Source organism: Metopolophium dirhodum, chromosome 1, assembly GCF_019925205.1.
Source record: "Metopolophium dirhodum isolate CAU chromosome 1, ASM1992520v1, whole genome shotgun sequence".
NCBI lineage: Eukaryota > Metazoa > Arthropoda > Insecta > Hemiptera > Aphididae > Metopolophium > Metopolophium dirhodum.
In genome coordinates this window covers 134,859,388-134,878,797 of record NC_083560.1, presented here as the reverse complement: position 1 = coordinate 134,878,797, position 19,410 = coordinate 134,859,388, and the positions used below count along the sequence as shown (strand labels likewise).

Below are 19,410 nucleotides of genomic sequence, written 5' to 3'. Positions count from 1 at the left end.
TTGCGGTGGGATCGCCGGCTCAAAAGCCCTCCACGGACGCCGGGACCGCGTTCGCGATTTGCCGGGACGGCGAAACGGCTTAAGAGTCATAGATTCGACGCCAGTTTCCAACTCTGTAGGTAGGTAGGTAGGTAAGGCGTCGGTGCGGATGACCCGGGGAGTTATGAACAGTTATGAACGTTGTCCGCGATTCGACGCAGTCGGATTGCATACCTGACGAAGTTACCCAGCCGTCGCACATTGTCCGCTATCCGACGAAGTCGGATTGCCTACTCGGACCACCGAGGTGACTGACCTGCTAGACACCCTTAAAAGACGATTGCTATATGATTTGCATAGAAGCCCGAAATGTTTTGAATTTTTTTTCACGTAATTAATTTTTCCGTTTTCGGTGACAGTTATGAACGTTGTCCGCGATTCGACGCAGTCGGATTGCATACCTGACGAAGTTACCCAGCCGTCGCACATTGTCCGCTATCCGACGAAGTCGGATTGCCTACTCGGACCACCGAGGTGACTGACCTGCTAGACACCCTTAAAAGACGATTGCTATATGATTTCCATAGAAGCCCGAAATGTTTTGAATTTTTTTTCACGTAATTAATTTTTCCGTTTTCGGTGACAGTTATGAACGTTGTCCGCGATTCGACGCAGTCGGATTGCATACCTGACGAAGTTACCCAGCCGTCGCACATTGTCCGCTATCCGACGAAGTCGGATTGCCTACTCGGACCACTGAGGTGACTGACCTGCTAGACACCCTTAAAAGACGATTGCTATATGATTTGCATAGAAGCCCGAAATGTTTTGAATTTTTTTCACGTAATTAATTTTTCCGTTTTCGGTGACAGTAATGAACGTTGTCCGCGATTCGACGTAGTCGGATTGCATACCTGACGAAGTTACCCAGCCGTCGCACATTGTCCGCTATCCGACGAAGTCGGATTGCCTACTCGGACCACTGAGGTGACTGACCTGCTAGACACCCTTATAAGACGATTGCTATATGATTTGCATAGAAGCCCGAAATGTTTTGAATTTTGCATATTTTTTTTCACGTAATTTATTACTTAATTTTGCATTTTTGGCGACAGTTGTGAACGCTGTCCGCTATTCGACGCAGTCGGATTGCATACCTGATGACGTGACCCGGCCGACGCATATTGTCTGCTATCTGACGAAGTCGGATTGCCTACCCACACCACTGAGGTGACTGACCTGCTAGACACCCTTAAAAGACGATTGCTATATGATTTGCATAGAAGCCCGAAATGTTTTGAATTTTTTTCACGAAACTTATTACCTAATTTCGCGTTTTCGGCGACAGTAATGGACGCTGTCCGCGATTCGACGCAGTCGGATTGCATACCTGACGACGTGACCCGGCCGTCGCATATTGTCTGCTATCCGTCGAATTCGGATTGCCTACTCGGACCACTGAGGTGACTGACCTGCTAGACACCCTACCCTTATTATTACGGTGAACGTCATTTGAGGTTACTGACCACCTAGACACTCAAAAATATACGACGGCTATATGACTTGCATGGACGCCCGAAATGTTACAATTTTTTTCATGAAACTTATTACCTAATTTCGCGTTTTCGGCGACAGTAATGAACGCTGTCCGCGATTCGACGCAGTCGGATTGCATACCTGACGACCGGCCGACCTATATTGTCTGCTATCCGACGAAGTCGGATTGCCTACTCGGACCACTGAGGTGACTGACCTGCTAGACACCCTTAAAAGACGATTGCTATATGATTTGCATAGAAGCCCGAAATGTTTTGAATTTTTTTTCAAGTAATTAATTTTTCCGTTCTCGGTGACAGTAATGAACGCTGTCCGCGATTCGACGCAGTCGGATTGCATACCTGACGAAGTTACCCAGTTGTCGCACATTGTCCACCATTCACAATCCACTATTCTTATCATTAACCCAGAATCCTTATCAGAAATCCAAAATCCTTATCACTAATCCACCATCCTTATCATAAATCCACTTTTCTTATCAAAATCTAAAATCCTTATCACTTAATTTTTTCACAGATCCCTATCACTAGACCTCTGTATCACCCATACACCGCGTCGGCTTCGGTTGACGACCAGACCACAAGACCACTGCGGTTTCGATGCCGGCCGCCGGGAGTCAATTTGCGGCGGCCGTGTTAAATCGGAATTTTTTTTTCCACATTTTTTTTTTTGTCATTTTCCTTTCGCTATCATTTTCGCCTTATCATATTATATATTCGTATTGAACGAAAATTTTACCTTTTTTTTCAAAATTCGAGTTTTACCCCTTTCGAAGACGTCGGACCTCCCCCTTGATGACTTAATCGCGTTCTCCGCTAAATGTATTGACCGCCTGTGGCTGTACTTCGTTCGCGAACAGCGAGATCGGACGGCGTCGTTATTATTATGTACAGGCATATATTATATATATATGCGTCGAAGCGTTCGATTTTATATTTTACAGACTTTTGCCTACTCGGTCTCGGTGACGCCGTGAGCTACTCATATCGGTATACATATATATTTGATACACGATATAGCCACAGAAGGTACTGTAGGTACATGTATACTTAATTAAATAAACGCCTAAATGTTAAGAGTTGATACGGTCGTTGGGTTAGTTGAATTATATAATAATATCCTAGCTCGAGTCGACGATGGATGTGACGGAAACGTTCGAATACTTATATTATTATTGATCGATTGGTCGATATGACTATACTACGGGTAGGTATATTTTGTATGCCACACTAAATTTTTGTTTACCAAATTTGACTCACCTAAAAACTGTAATTTATTATTTACCTTTTGATTATCTATTTATTAATTTGATTTTATGCTCATGATTAAATACACAATACCTACCTACATAAGTAATATCAAATAGTATAGCCAATTCATTATACAATTTAACTTTATATTAATGATTACCAGTTCTGACTCACCTAAAAACTGCAATATAGTATGTACCTACTACATAGTAAAGAGCATAAAATCAAATTAATAAACAGTTAATTTAAAGGTAAATAACAAATTGATAATAACGAATTGCAACAGATTCTAAATAATATTAATACAATAACAAAATATAACTTATGGAATATATGGGACGGTTCTTTTATACTTGAATTAGACAATAGTAATATAATTTACCTACATTGTATAATATGTAGGTAGTACTAAATATATTACAGTTTTTAGGGCAGTTGATTGTTTGAGGTAATATAATTTGCTAATTATAAATTTTATGTATGATACAAAGCTGCTGCAGATACTATATAGTACAATAATTATTATGAACTTATAGATCTTAATGTATTTAATTAAATTCTGGCAGTTAAATTGTATAAAGATATGGCTATACTATTTGATATTACTTATGTAGGTAGGTTTAGTTATGAGTATTAAGTGATCAATTAGACTATTTGATAAATAATTAGCTACATTTATTAAGCATTGTTTGATAGGTTCAATCATTAGCATAAAATCAAATTAATAAAATATAACAAATATACACAGCTAATGCTTTTATTATCTTATAATAACTAAACTAAATGTTAACTATGTAGTACCCACTTCATTCATTACAGATTTTTGGTGAGTCAAATTTGTTGTAGCATACAAAGATGATACAGATTTTAAATAATACAATATTAATAAAGAAAATAAAAATGTATGTATTTAATTAAAGTCTGGAAATTAAATTGTATGATTATATGACTATATACTATTTGAAACAACTTATATAGGTAGGTTTAATTATGAGTATTATATGAAATCAACTATTTAATACATAATAAATTAATTACTCGAATAGACAATAGTAACATAACTAATGTACATGCATACTATGTTGTGCTAAATATATTACAGTTCAAGTGAGTTTATTTACCCCGTAAAGAGCATAAAATCAAATTAATAAACAGTTAATTTAAAGGTAAATAACAAATTGATATACACAGCTATTGCTTTTATTGTCTACCTTTATTGAGCAATATTTATTGGACTCGATTATGTGGTTAAATATTAAATATGTAATACCTATACTATGCAGTAGGTACTTAATATATTACAGTTTTTAGGTTAGTCAAATTTGGTAATCATAAATTTACTGCAACAGATTCTAAATAATACAATAACAAAATAGAACTTATGGAATATATGGGACGGTTCTTTTATACTTGAATTAGACAATAGTAATATAATTTACCTACATGTATACTATGAAGGTAGTACTAAATATATTAAAATTTTTATGGCAGTTGATTCTTTGAGGTAATATGATTTGCTAATTATAAATTTTATGTATGATGCATAGCTGCTGCATATACTATATAATACAATAATAATTATTATAAACTAATAGATCTACATGTATTTAATTAAATTCTGGCAGTTAAATTGTATAATGATATGGCTATACTATTCGATATTACTTATGTAGGTAGGTTTAGTTATGAGTAGCAAGTGATCAATTAAACTATTTGATAAATTGTTAGCTACATTTATTAAGCATCGTTTGATAGGTTCAATCTTTAGCATAAAATCAAATTAATAAAAAACAAATATACACAGCTATTGCTTTTATTATCTATGTTTATAAAGCAACACTCCCATATCGTTTGACATGGGCTCGAATATTAAATATTAAAAATATAATATACTATGTAGTGGGTACTACAGTTTTTAGGTGAGTCAAATTTGGTGTAAAATACTAACGATGCTACAGATTTTAAATAATACAATATAAATAAACATAGGAAGTAAAAATGTATGTATTTAATTAAGGTCTGGAAATTAAATTGTATGATTATATGACTATATACTATTTGAAACAACTTAAATAGGTAGGTTTAATTATGAATATTATATGAAAAACTATTTAATACATAATAAATTAATTACTTGAATAGACAATAGTAACATAACTAACGTATAGTATGTTGTGCTCAATATATTACAGTTCAAGTGAGTTAATTGGTTGAAGTAATGTATTATGATATGACTATACTATATGGATAGGTTTTGAGCCCATGTCAAACGATTATGTGGTTAAATATTAAATATATAATAAAATATTTCAGTTTTTAGGTGAGTCAAATTATGTATATTAATAGACAAAAAATAACATATTATGTATTTAATTAAATTCTGGCAGTTAAATTGTATTATGATATGACTATACCATTAAACTATTTAATAATTAATATTTAATTAATACTATTTTATTATCTACACATTTATTGAGTGACCCCCCTATATTATTTAACAAGGGCTGCATTATATGGTTCTTTACTTGAATAGACAATAGTACAATATAACTATATAGTACCCACTTAATTCATTACAGTTTTTAGGTGACTTGATTGGTTGAGGAAATTAAAAATTATAATGCTGCAGATACCATATAATACAATATTAATAAACAAATAGATTTTCATATATTTCAGTAAAATCTGGTAGTTAAATTGTATAATGATATGCCTATACTGTTTGATATTGCTTATGTATAGATACGTTTAGTAAATATTGTTTTTAAATAAGTAATTGATTAACAACAATAATTAATTTAGCGGCGTAAAGTCGTTATTACTATATACAGGCTTTAATATATGCGTCGGAGGGATATATTTTTTTGCGCATTACGGTTTAAGAGTCATAGATTTGACTTCAGTTTTCAACTCGATAGGTAGGTAGGTAGGTTTAGGCGTATGTGCGGATGACCCGGGGTCATGGTTTCGATGCCGGTCGCCGGGATTGAAGATAATTTGCGGCGGCCGTGTTAATTCGGAATTTTTTTCTCGCGTTTTTTTTTTCGTTATTTACCTTTCGCTATCACTTCCGCCTTATCACTTTTGACGAATTTTTTCAAAATGTCTTCAAAATTCGTGGTTTAACGCCTTCGTGCACCTCGGACGGCCCCGTTCGGACCTTATTCGCGTTCCCCGTTAAATTTTGAGCAAGACGACGTGCGATAGGAGTTCCGCCGTCGCCCGCGTTTTTCGATAATTTTTTCGAAAAGTCGAGTTTTAACCGTTTTGGAAACGTCTCACCTCCCCGTCGACGCGATATTCGCGTTCCCAGCTAAATTTACAGGCCGCAGGACGCCGCCGTCGAGTGGGTATTACTATATACAGGCATAAATACGTGCGTCAGAAGGTTCGATTTTTTTCGCGAATCTCGCCGTTTCGACGTCCGAAGACAGCGGAGCACGTCGTCCGCTTCCCGACGCGATCGCGTCCCCCTTTACGCGCCCTTTGAAGGACGTCGAAACCACGTTCGTAATTCGCCGGGACGGCGAAACGGCTTAAGAGTCATAGATTCGACACCAGTTTTCATCTCAGTAGGTAAGGCGTAGGTGCGGATGACCCGGGGTCGTGGTTTCGATGCCGGCAGCCGGGATTGAAGATATTTTGCGGCGGCCGTGATAATCCGTATTTTTTTTTCCGTTATTTACTTTTGCTATCACTTCCGCCTCTATTATTCGTAATTAACGAAAATTTCAATATTTTTTTCGAAATTCGAGTTTTACCTCCTTTTCGAACTCCATACAGTTCCGTTGAAACCTTATTCGCGTTCCCTCCTAGATGTATAGGCTGCTCGCGGCCGCGCTTCTTTCGCGACGAGTCCCGGGGGCCGATTGACATCGCGGAGAGCTCCACCGTCGTGTCGCTATTACTATCTTATACAGGCTTGAATATATGCGCCCGAAATGTTTTGAATTTATTACTTAATTTTGTGTTTTCGGCGACAGTAATGAACGTTGTCCGCTATCCGACACGGTCGGATTGCATACCTGACGACGTGACCCGGCCGTCGCATATTGTCTGCTATCCGACGAAGTCGGATTGCCTACTCGGACCACTGAGTTGACTGACCTGCTAGACACCCTAAAAAGACGATGGCTATATGATTTGCATAGAATCCCAAAATGTTTTGAATTTTTTTTCACGTAATTATTTTTTCCATTTTCGGTGACAGTAATGAACGTTGTCCGCGATTCGACGCAGTCGGATTGCATACCTGACGAAGTTACGCAGCCGTCGCACATTGTCCGCTATCCGACGAAGTCGGATTGCCTACCCGCACCACTGAGGTGACTGACCTGCTAGACACCCTAAAAAGACGATGGCTATATGATTTGCATAGAATCCCGAAATGTTTTGAATTTTTTTTTCCGTTTTCGGTGGCAGTAATGAAAGTTGTCCGCGATGCGACGCAGTCGGATTGCATACCTGACGACGTAACCCAGCCGTCGCACATTGTCCGCTATCTGACGAAGTCGGATTGCCTACCCTTATTACTACGCGAACGTCATTCGAGGTTTGACCTGCTAGACACCCATAAAAAGACGGAGGCTATATGATTTTCATGGACCCCCGAAATGTTTTAAAATTTTATTCACAGTAAAGAACGCTGTCCGCTATCCGACGCAGTCGGATTGCATACCTGACGACGTGACCTGGCCATCGCATATTGTCTGCTATCCGACGAAGTCGGATTGCCTACTCGGACCACAAAGGTGACTGACCTGCTAGACACCCTAAAAAGACGATGGCTATATGATTTGCATAGAATCCCGAAATGTTTTGAATTTTTTTTTCCGTTTTCGGTGGCAGTAATGAACGTTGTCCGCGATTAGACGCAGTCGGATTGCATACCTGACGACGTAACCCAGCCGTCGCACATTGTCGGATGCCTTATTACTACAGTGAACGTCATTCGAGGTGACTGACTTGCTAGACACCCATAAAAAGACTGAGACTATATGATTTTCATGGACCCCCGAAATGGTTTAAAATTTTTTTCACGGTAAAGAACGCTGTCCGCTATCCGACGCAGTCGGATTGCATACCTGACGACGTGACCCGACAGTCGCATATTATCTGCTTTCCGACGAAGTCAGATTGCCTACTCGGACCACCGAGTTGAATCAGCAGGTCGCTAGACACCCTAAAAAGACGGTGGCTATATGATTTGCATAGAAGCCCGAAATGTTTTGAATTTTATTACTTAATTTTCCGTTTTCGGTGACAGTAATGAACGTTGTCCGCGATTCGACGCAGTCGGATTGCCTACCCTTATTACTACGGCGAACGTCATTCGAGGTGACTGACCTGCTAGACACCCATAAAAAGACGGCGGCTATATGATTTTCATGGACCCCCGAAATGTTGTACAATTTTTTTCACGTTTTGAACGTTGCATACCTGTTGCCGAGACATATAAGTCCAACGTCGAGGTAGGTGACTGACCCGCTAGACCCCAAATAAATCGAGGTGGCTATATGATTATCCGAAATATTTGATTTCTATTATTTGATTTTGCGTTTTTGAAGGCAGTAAAAAACTTACAGCTCTCCGGTTAACTAATCCACTATCCTTCTCACTAATCCATCATTCTTTTCATTAATCCAACATCCTTATCAGCAATCCAAAATCCTTATCACTTATCCACTTTTCTTATCAATATCCACCGTTCTTATCATAACACTCATAACCGACATCGGTTGACGATCAGACCACAAGACCACTGCGGCTTCCGACATCGAAAACACTCTTTACCGACACCGGTAGAAGACGCGCTTTACGTCCGCTGCCGTCGCGCGCGTTTTTTGCCTTTTTTTTTCGAGAATTCGAGTTTTAGCCCTCTTCGAGGCGTCCGCCCTCCCCGTTTGCCCCTTATTCGCGTTCCCCGCTAAATTTGTAGGCCGCGCGCGGCCGTACTTTCACCGGTACGATTCCCGGGGCCGCGGGACGGCGCCGAGAGTCGAGTGCCGATATCGCCGCCGTCGAGTAGGTATTACTATATACAGGCATAAATACGTGCGTCAGAGGGTCCGATATTTTTCGCGAATATCGCGTTTTCGACGTCCGAGGGTGGCGAAGCCGGTCGTCCGCTGCCCGAAGCCGCGGGATCGCCGGCTCGATAGCCCTCTGCGGACGTCGAATCCGCGTTCGTAATTCGCCGGGACGGCGAAACGGCTTAAGAGTCATAGATTCGACACGAGTCTTCAACTCGGTAGGTAGGTAGGCAGGTAAGGCGTCGGTGCGGATGACCCGGGGGTCGTGGTTTCGATGCCGGACGCCGGGATTGAAAATAATTTGCGGCGGCCGTGTTAGTTCGGAATTCTTTTTTTCGCGTTTTTTTTTTTCGGTATTTAACTTTCGCCATCGCTTCCGCCTTATCGTGATATTCGTATTTAACCAACATTTTACGTTTTTTTTTCAAAATTCGAGTTTTACGCCTATCGAAGACGTCAGACCTCCCCGTTGATGACTTATTCGCGTTCCCCGTCAGATTTTGAGTACTTTTTTGCCCTCCGCGGCCGAGACGACGCGCTTTACGTCCGCCGCCGTTGCGCGCGTTTTTTGCCTTTTTTTTCAAATATTCGAGTTTTAGCCCTTTTCGAGGGGTCTGCCCTCCCCGTTTGCCCCTTATTCGTGTTCCCCGCTAAATTTCTAGGCCGCGCGCCACCGTACTTTCTCCTGTACGAGTCCCGGGGCACCAGTTTCCAACTCAGTATGTAGGTAGGTAGGTGAGGCGTTAGTGCGGATGACCCGGTGTCGTGGTTTCGATGCCGGCCGCCGGGATTGAAGTTAATTTGTGGCGCTCGTGTAATAACGGACCTCTTTTTTCGCCTTTTATAATTCTGACTCCCCGTTTGACCGATTGACGTCGCGGTGAGCGCATGAAAATAAATGAATTAGGCTTGAATATATGCGACGAAGAGCATTTTTTTCACGCGATTTTTCAAATATATGTATATAGATATACATATCATGCTTAATGTTTATGTAGGTCGTATAGGTTCTTATTATCCTACACGTGTATCTGATAAAAGACACCAATATACTAAACACGTATATCGTATGGTAACTTAATAATATTATATCATGTACCTACATAATAAATATATAAACATAACGGTCACGATGTTTTCGTTGGGTCGGTACCGAATGTCTTGACACATAATAATTATTATAATAACTATTACTTCAAGTGTAGGTATACCAATTTGCGTTCAATTGTACACTAATGACGTAGGTAAATATAAGTACGTTAGGTTAGGTGGTTGTTTTTTCTTATTATTATTGTGTGCGTACATACCCACAATACAATAATAGGTGTAAGTGTTTATGCATGCGTGAGAAATATTAAAAGTGGACCATCAATATTATACAGTGCACAATACTACGCGCGATAATACAGTACGACCGTTATTATACGCAACATTATACGCTTTGCGTGGGGTGGAGTGGAGCCGTGGGGGGACAACTTTGGCGACGCGAAACGCGCCCGTGTCAACCTGCCTCATCTCGTGACCGGCGCTCTTGCAACGTACATCAAATCTCACCGAAAAGCCTAATACGTTGTATTATTTAATATTCAGTGCTTTTCTTTGAGTTTTGTTGTTCTGCATTGGGCGCTTTTCACAAACCGGTGAGTAAACTTTTATATCTACTACTACTATATTATACTATTTAGATAGATAAACTACAGGTGTATTCGTGGCGGCGGCGCGTATCGCCAACGAACATATTTTCACCGCCTACAGACATCGTTCTCCGCTGCTCACGGCGCATTTCGAGTTTTTTTCGTACACTTTGAATACCTACAACGTTAATTAAACCGCATTCGTATTAGCTGAATACGTATTAGACGTGTAAGTCCGTTGGCCGTTTCGGCGCGTTGCCATTGCGGACACGTGTTTTACGGTTAATTCATAATATTGTGCTACTGCGAGCTGGGTATGTAATTTTTCGTATTTTTCTATTTTTTATGTACATCATGTAAGCCGGTGTGTACCTATTAATTCTAAAAATAACACACGATACTCATACATCACCGCTGATAACAAACTGTATCAGTCGTTTTTTTTTTACCACGAGGTTTTCATAATATTCAGTATTTACTTTTCACTTATTATTATTCCTATTATTATAATATGTTCGTTCGTGATGATGTTTTTAGGCTATTCAAAATGGTCAAACGCTGTGCTTTATGCGGAGTTGTGGACAACATCGATGACGTTTCCGTACACAGGTATTTCACACAACACGTTGATACATATCGATATATATATTATAATAAATAATGTGTCGCCTCTTAGATTTCCAACTGCCGTACATCGTCGTATTGAGTGGGTGGCATTTGTGGTGGACCATGGTTTTCCCGTGAACCAAACATCTCAGCTGTGTTCGAGGCATTTCGTCCCCGGTGTCGACTACGCTGTGGGAAACGCGCGGCGCCGCCGTCTGTGGCCCATGGCAGTGCCTTCTTTGGTGAGTGTGTTCAATAAATATCATTTCATTGCAGTACACCATGACGGTATGCCCGTCTGACTGGACTTCTAATACTGTTGTATACTCTCGTGAGTTTGATGTACCTACTGTGTATTTCAAACCTAACTTAATTTCATAACTTAACTCAATGGCATTCAAGCTTTTTGTTGTAACATAATACACATGACCTCACAAAAGTATACTTCTAGACCTTATAAATACGGTTTAATACACAATATCAAGTGAATGACATATTATAACAAAATTCATGATATTACACTCATTTGGATCACATATCTTCATTATTTCAAGTTTGATCAATTTTCACAACATTTACAATTTCTGCAGTGCTAATTTCATTTCATTTGTTTACGTTTATTCCATAGTATGTAATTTTTAAAGTTAAGCCAATGACAATGAGTAGTACCCAACCTGCGGTTAAAATTCCTTACATGCTTAATTATTCACTGTGCTCTTAGATGCATATCATTGTTTCTGTACTCTACTATACTACCATACTATACTGGCTCGGTACAACATTCTTGAAAACTAAATGTCTATTTTATCATAAAACTTTCATTCAACTTATTATATTATGATTAAATTGTAGAATAACTTGAACGACATTCAATTGTGTTACTGCTGTTTCAGATTTCAAACACTTTGCTTATCAAACACTGGGTAAAGCTTATTTTACCTAGATTAACTCATAACTATACTAATATATCAACTTTTACTATAGAACACTTAAGGTTTTCTCACATAAATTTACATTTTCTTAATGTTACTACTACACAAAGTAGGTATTACTAGAGACTCCTAACTAACCTCTCCTTTTTTTGTGAACTGTGTACTGGATAAGTGTTTTATAATTTCACATATTGCCGTACTGTTAGCAATGTTAAGATTATTTTAATACTTTCTCTCCTTTATTTATACAACTAACTTTGTTTGTACTACGGTGTAACATATTTACTACTGATGTGTGTTATATCAATACTTAGTGGTGATAAATATAGGTGTGCTTGATTTTATCACATTGAAGACTCTTTAAAAAATAACACCACATATATGATTTCATATTCAACCTTACATTCAACTTATCATATAATGATTTCATATAAATGCACTTATTGCATACGAGTACCTACACTTACTGTTATAGAGTGCAATACATTTTTTAAATGTAAGTCGTTATTGTTGTTGTTACAGTAATACCTAACCAACACAAGATTGAACACACAATCATTAAAATGTTTTCTTTTTATTGTTGTAAGTTAAAGTTCTGTATTAAATAACACATTTTTTTTTCTACTATTACTACTACTACTACTACTACTACTACTACTACTACTACTACTACTACTACTTACTACTGAACTAGGCCATTTGTAAGTTGTGTACTAGATAAGTATTTTATTAGTATTTTATTTTAATACTTAATACAACATTGTACTGATGTTAGGATGGACAGAGCTTAGATTTAGGCGTAGTCACACACATTATTTTGTACAACTCTTTGAAAAATGATCTGGACTACAACATGTATACTTTTATACTTTTATACAGTGCAATACAGTTTTACAACGTTTCAAAGTTATTGTTGTTAGAAAGATTATTAGTATGTGTGAAACAACTTAAATATTCTTCTGTGGATTTCTTTGTTCTATGATTGGTACTTGTAAATACAACAGATATCTTAACCTAGAGCATTGTACTGATGTTATTTAGGTAGACCTTTTTCTCTTGAAAATCTCTTAACAACATTTATCTTATACTATCTATATTGTTGTATTGATGTTTTACACACCTTCAATGGCATTTAGTAGTATTATACAAGTTCTACGGTTACAGTTAGTTATTATATTATTATAGGCATTTGGAAAGTTTTCTTACACAGTTAATATACATTACTTTGTAATGTATAGTTAATTATATTCAATATTTTATTGGTGTTTGACCACCAATTGTCATTACAATGTTTGTATATTATAATACATTTAAACGCCTATGTCAAGAACTTTGTGATTTATATCAGTATGAATTATTTTAAATAATAGTCCAAATATCAGTTAGTTTCAAGTAGACTGTATTGTTATGTTTGTATTATTTTTACTGTGATAGGTAACGTTTTAATTGTATCATCAATATTTTACTAGCTACCTTATTATTATTATTACCTACCTATTACACTCTAAGCTATTTTACCTCTCATCACTTAGAATTACTGGTAATTTGTAAATAATTTGTAACGTCTATGTAAGAATAAAAATAATATTGCAAGGCGAATCATGACTTATATTTAATAGCCTAAAGTTTTATTTGTATCGTCACCGTATTATAATGACACATCAGTATTGGTTGGTGTTCTTTGTATTACACTACCTATTTTTGTGATACACATCTACCAATGGCACAAACTATTCAAATACATAATTACACAAGTGAACATATCACATCAGACCCCTAGAAATTGTACATCTAACACATAGGCTACTCATATTATTATACTCTAATATTACTACTATTAACTAATGTGTTAACCATGATTATTATATTAAGGTAAGAAATAAAAACAAGACATGTGAAAAAAAAAGTTTTTATTCATGAGATCTGAAAAATATTAGAGGAAAAAATATTGTTAGGATAATGGCATTACAAAAAAATTATCCAATTGACTACTTACGGTGTTGAAATTATTAGCGCCTCCAGCTGCCGCAACGCCGAATCACACGAGCCACCAGCCATCGATTCATACAACGTCTACAATTTATATAAACAAATTAAACATGGCATTAAAAGGTATTCTCAAATTCACAACTAACTGTGGTCTCTCCAATACCACATGTGTGCATTCATATCTTACAATTTTGTATTTATTTAGCACTATTAGGATTAAAAATATTACTTACGGTTGATGCCATCGGGGTTGATATTCCGATAGGTTGGGGACCGGGAGTCTGAGTGCGTGTCGACCTTGCACTCAGACTCCGCGGCGGCCTTACCCTAACGGAACTCAACCCTCCACGTTGTGTGGCTGGTGCTCTCCTAGGTGTTTGTGGGGCTATAAATATAACAAACGTTATTAATTTAATTTTAATTTTATTATGAAAATGCGATATACACTCACCGAGGCATTGCCGGACAGTGTGCCCCATTTTATTGCATCTATAACATCCTGAAACACGATGTAGGCGTTAATTAATAGTAAACTTTTAAATTTTCCTATCACCTATGTACTTACGGCGTTTGGGGGGTGCCTTTCGCGGCGGTTGATGGCGATGGCGTGCGGCGACGGCGGTCTCGGCCGGCGGTGCAGGGGCGGCGGTGCTCATGTTTAGTGTTTGCACCGCCGCATTGAAGTTGATCTTTATATAATTCATTCTAAAAAGAAAAAAGATGCAACATTTACAGTATGTCAGCGCAATATATTTGTTTTTTCTATATTGGTCTCCCCGACCTGTGCAACGTAGACACAGTATAGATATTTAACAACTTTGCCGGAAAGCGTGGACAGGTGCTTACAAAAAATCTAAGTTTAAACATTAAATATTTTAATTTTCTGACGGAAAGCATTTGTTACATTATACTGATTGATAAATACCTGCGATCTGCGGTGAACGTTTTAAAAAAAAAAATTAAATTAATAATACAAAATATACTCACGTGTTGTCCGTCGGACGGCAGTCGGATGTTTAAGAACGGTTTGTGGGACGTCGGCGCAGTTAATTGTCAACGCAGGTAACCCATGCAGGTAACAAATTGATTAATTGACATTATATCGACATTGATTGATACACACGCAAACATGATTTTCAAAAATTCCCGCCTTCGACAAAATACCGACTATTACTTATAACGACAACAATTACTTATTACTACGGCGAACGTCATTAGAAGTGACTGACCTGCTAGACACCCAAAAAAATACGGCGACTAAATGATTTGCACGGACGCCCGAAATATTTTGAATTTTTTTCATGTAAATTATTACTTAATTTTGCGTTTTCGGTGACAGTTATGAACGCTGTCCGCGATTCGACGCAGTCGGATTGCATACCTGACAACGTGACCCGGCCGTTGCACATTGTCCGCTATCCGACGAAGTCGGATTGCCTACCTGCACCACTGAGGTGACTGACCTGCTAGACACCCTAAAAAGACGGTGTCTATATGATTTGCATAAAAGCCCGAAATGTTTTACTTTTTTTTTTCACAGTAAAGAAAGCTGTCCGATATCCGACGCAGTCAGATTGCATACCTGACGACGTGACCCGGCCGTCGCATATTGTCTGCTACTCGGACCACTAAGGTGACTGACCTCCTAGACACCCTTAAAAGACGGTGGCTATATGATTTGCATAGAAGCCCGAAATGTTTTGAATTTTATTACTTAATTTTCCGTTTTCGGTGACAGTAATGAACGTTGTCCGCGATTCGACGCAGTCGGATTGGCTACCCTTATTACTACGGCGAACGTCATTCGAGGTGACTGACCTGCTAGACACCCATAAAAAGACGGCGGCTATATGATTTTCATGGACCCCCGAAATGTCTTACAATTTTTTTCACGTTTCACGTTTTGAACGTTGCATACCTGTTGCCGAGACATATAAGTCTAACGTCGAGGTAGGTGACTGACCCGCCAAACCCCAAATAAATCGAGGTGGCTATATGATTATCCGAAATATTTGAATTCTATTACTTGATTTTGCGTTTTTGAAGGCAGTAAAAAACTTACAGCTCTCCGGTTAACTAATCCACTATCCTTCTCACAAATCCACCATTCTTTTCATTAATCCAACATCCTTATCAGCAATCCAAAATCCTTATCACTTATCCACTTTTCTTATCAATATCCACCGTTCTTATCATAACACTCATAACCGACATCGGTTGACGACCAGACCACAAGACCACTGCGGCATCCGACATCGACAACACTCCTCACCAACCACGGGGGGTCTGGGGGTCTCCCCCAGCGACGCTCGGAGAGCTAGTCTTATAGTATAAAACGAAGACCCGTGTGGCGCCTCCTATGTCGATTTTCCGTACCAGCGTAAGAGACTACCAATGAAAAAATTCGACGGGCGGTTATCACTCCTTCTTATCACTTTTCGCGATTTCTTTCGATATTTTCAAAATTTCTTCACATTTCGAGTTTTACCCCCCCCTGGGGTCCCCGGGCGGCCCCGCTCGGACCTTATTCGCGTTCCCCGGTAAATTCACGTACCGCGCGCGGCCGTAATTTTTTCCCGGCGGGCCCGCCGCGTGGGCCGTTACGTGAAAACCGAGCGCCGCCGTCGCGGGCGTTATTTGCCTTTTTTTTTCGAGAATTCGAGTTTTAGCCCTCTTCGAGGCGTCCGCCCTCCCCGTTCGCGACTCATTCGCGTTCCCCGTTACGTTTATAGGTCGCGCGCGGCGGTACTCGAATATTTTAGTGCGCCGCGGCGTAGAGAACGATAGCGGAAAGCGCGGCGTCGTCGCCGTCTTACCGATTTTTCCGACTTTTTCGACTAGAGTCACGTCTCGCCGCTCTCTCGAAAGTCTCACCTCCCCGTCGACGCGATATTCGCGTTCCCAGCTAAATTTATAGGCCGCGCGCGGCCGTACTTCGTCCGAGACGAGTCCCGGGGCCGCGGGACGACGCCGAGAGCGGAGCGCCGATATCGCCGCCGTCGAGTAGGTATTACTATATACAGGCATAAATACGTGCGTCGGAGGGTCCGATTTTTTTTCGCGAATATCGCGTTTTCGACGTCCGGGGGTGGCGGAGCCTGTCGTCCGCCGCCCGAAGCGGTGGGATCGCCGGCTCAAAAGCCCTCCGCGGACGCCGGGACCGCGTTCGCGATTCGCCGGGACGGCGAAACCGCTTAAGAGTCATAGATTCGACACGAGTTTTCAACTCGGTAGGTAGGTAGGTAGGTAAGGCGTCGGTGCGGTTGACCCGGGGGTCGTGGTTTCGATGCCGGCCGCCGGGAATTTCGTTAATTTGTGGCGGCCGCGATATTTCGGAATTTTTTTTTTTCGCGTTTTTTTTTTTGTCATTTTCCTTTCGCCATCACTTTCGCCTTATCACTTTTGACGAATTTTCAAAATTTCTTCAAAATTCGTGTTTTAACGCCTTCGCGCACCTCGGACTGCCCCGTTCGGACCTTATTCGCGTTCCCCGTTAAATTGTGAGGCCGCGCGCGGCCGTACTTTGTTCCGTCCCGTCCCGCCGAGGCCGAGACGACGTGCGATAGGAGTGCCGCCGTCGCCCACGTTTTTCGATAATTTTTTCGAATAGTCGAGTTTTAACCGTTTTGGAAACGTCTCACCTCCCGTTCGCGACTTATTCGCGTTCCCCGTTACATTTATAGGCCGCGCGCGGCCGTACTTGAATATTTTAGAGCGCCGCGGCGTCTTACCGATTTTTCCGACTTTTTCGACTAAAGTCGCGTCTCGCCGCTCTCTCAAAAGTCTCACCTTCCCGTCGACGCGATATTCGCGTTCCCAGCTAAATTTATAGGCCGCCTGCGGCCGTACTTCCTCCGGGACGGGTCCCGAGGCCGCGGGATGACGCCGAGAGCCGAGTGCGGAGAGCGGCGCCGTCGAGTGGGTATTACTATATACAGGCATAAATACGTGCGTCGGAAGGTTTGATTTTTTTCGCGAATATCGCGTTTTTTACGTCCGGGGGTAGCAAAGCCGGTCGTCCGCTGCCCGAAGCCGTGGGATCGCTGGCTCAAAAGCCCTCTGCGGACGCCGGGAAAGCGTTCGCGATTCGCCGGGACGGCGAAACGGCTTAAGAGGCATAGATTCGACACCAGTTTTCAACTCGGTAGGTAGGTAGGTAGGTTTAGGCGTATGTGCGGATGATCCGGGGGTCGTGGTTTCGATGCCGGCCGCCGGGATTGGAGATAATTTGCGGCGGCCGTGTTAATCCGGAATTTTTTTTTCACGTTTTTTTTTTTCGTTATTTTCCTTTCGCTATCACTTCCGCCTTATCACTTTTGATGAATTTTTTCAAAATTTCTTCAAAATTAGTGTTTTAACGCCTTCGCGCACCTCGGACGGCCCCGTTCGGACTTTATTCGCGTTCCCCGTTAAATTGTGAGGCCGCGCGCGGCCATACTTTGTCTCGGCCCGTCCCGCCGCGGCCGAGACGACGTGCGATAGGAGTGCCGCCGTCGCCCACGTTTTTCGATAATTTTTTCGAATAGTCGAGTTTTAACCGTTTTGGAAACGTCTCACCTCCCGTTCGCGACTTATTCGCGTTCCCCGTTACATTAATAGGCCGCGCGCGGCCGTACTTGAATATTTTAGAGCGCCGCGGCGTCTTACCGATTTTTCCGACTTTTTCGACTAAAGTCGCGTCTCGCCGCTCTCTCAAAAGTCTCACCTTCCCGTCGACGCGATATTCGCGTTCCCAGCTAAATTTATAGGCCGCCTGCGGCCGTACTTCCTCCGGGACGGGTCCCGAGGCCGCGGGATGACGCCGAGAGCCGAGTGCGGAGAGCGGCGCCGTCGAGTGGGTATTATTATATACAGGCATAAATACGTGCGTCGGAAGGTTTGATTTTTTTCGCGAATATCGCGTTTTTTACGTCCGGGGGTAGCAAAGCCGGTCGTCCGCTGCCCGAAGCCGTGGGATCGCTGGCTCAAAAGCCCTCTGCGGACGCCGGGAAAGCGTTCGCGATTCGCCGGGACGGCGAAACGGCTTAAGAGGCATAGATTCGACACCAGTTTTCAACTCGGTAGGTAGGTAGGTAGGTTTAGGCGTATGTGCGGATGATCCGGGGGTCGTGGTTTCGATGCCGGCCGCCGGGATTGGAGATAATTTGCGGCGGCCGTGTTAATCCGGAATTTTTTTTTCACGTTTTTTTTTTTCGTTATTTTCCTTTCGCTATCACTTCCGCCTTATCACTTTTGATGAATTTTTTCAAAATTTCTTCAAAATTAGTGTTTTAACGCCTTCGCGCACCTCGGACGGCCCCGTTCGGACTTTATTCGCGTTCCCCGTTAAATTGTGAGGCCGCGCGCGGCCATACTTTGTCTCGGCCCGTCCCGCCGCGGCCGAGACGACGTGCGATAGGAGTGCCGCCGTCGCCCACGTTTTTCGATAATT

General features: G+C 40.9%; 1 protein-coding gene across 1 annotated transcript; it reads right to left on the bottom strand.

Moving 5' to 3' along the window:
- Positions 1–14,176: 14,176 nt before the first annotated feature.
- Positions 14,177–14,683, bottom strand: LOC132932546 (uncharacterized). The gene is made up of 3 exons (XM_060998933.1): positions 14,545–14,683; positions 14,431–14,478; positions 14,177–14,364 (listed from the first exon to the last, which is right to left on the bottom strand). Exons 1-3 carry the CDS (start codon positions 14,681–14,683, stop codon positions 14,177–14,179), a joined length of 375 nt encoding a protein of 124 aa, XP_060854916.1.
- Between the last annotated feature and the right edge of the window lie 4,727 nt (positions 14,684–19,410).

What these genes read in the sequence shown, in the direction of transcription:
- LOC132932546 (XM_060998933.1), bottom strand. Translation starts at nt 14,683, where the DNA reads ATGAATTATATAAAGATCAACTTCAATGCGGCGGTGCAAACACTAAAC. An exon ending in AAAGGCACCCCCCAAACGCC is followed by an intron (nt 14,479 to 14,544) that starts GTAAGTACATAG and finishes ATCGTGTTTCAG; the next exon opens with GATGTTATAGATGCAATAAA. An exon ending in CACTGTCCGGCAATGCCTCG is followed by an intron (nt 14,365 to 14,430) that starts GTGAGTGTATAT and finishes TTATATTTATAG; the next exon opens with CCCCACAAACACCTAGGAGA.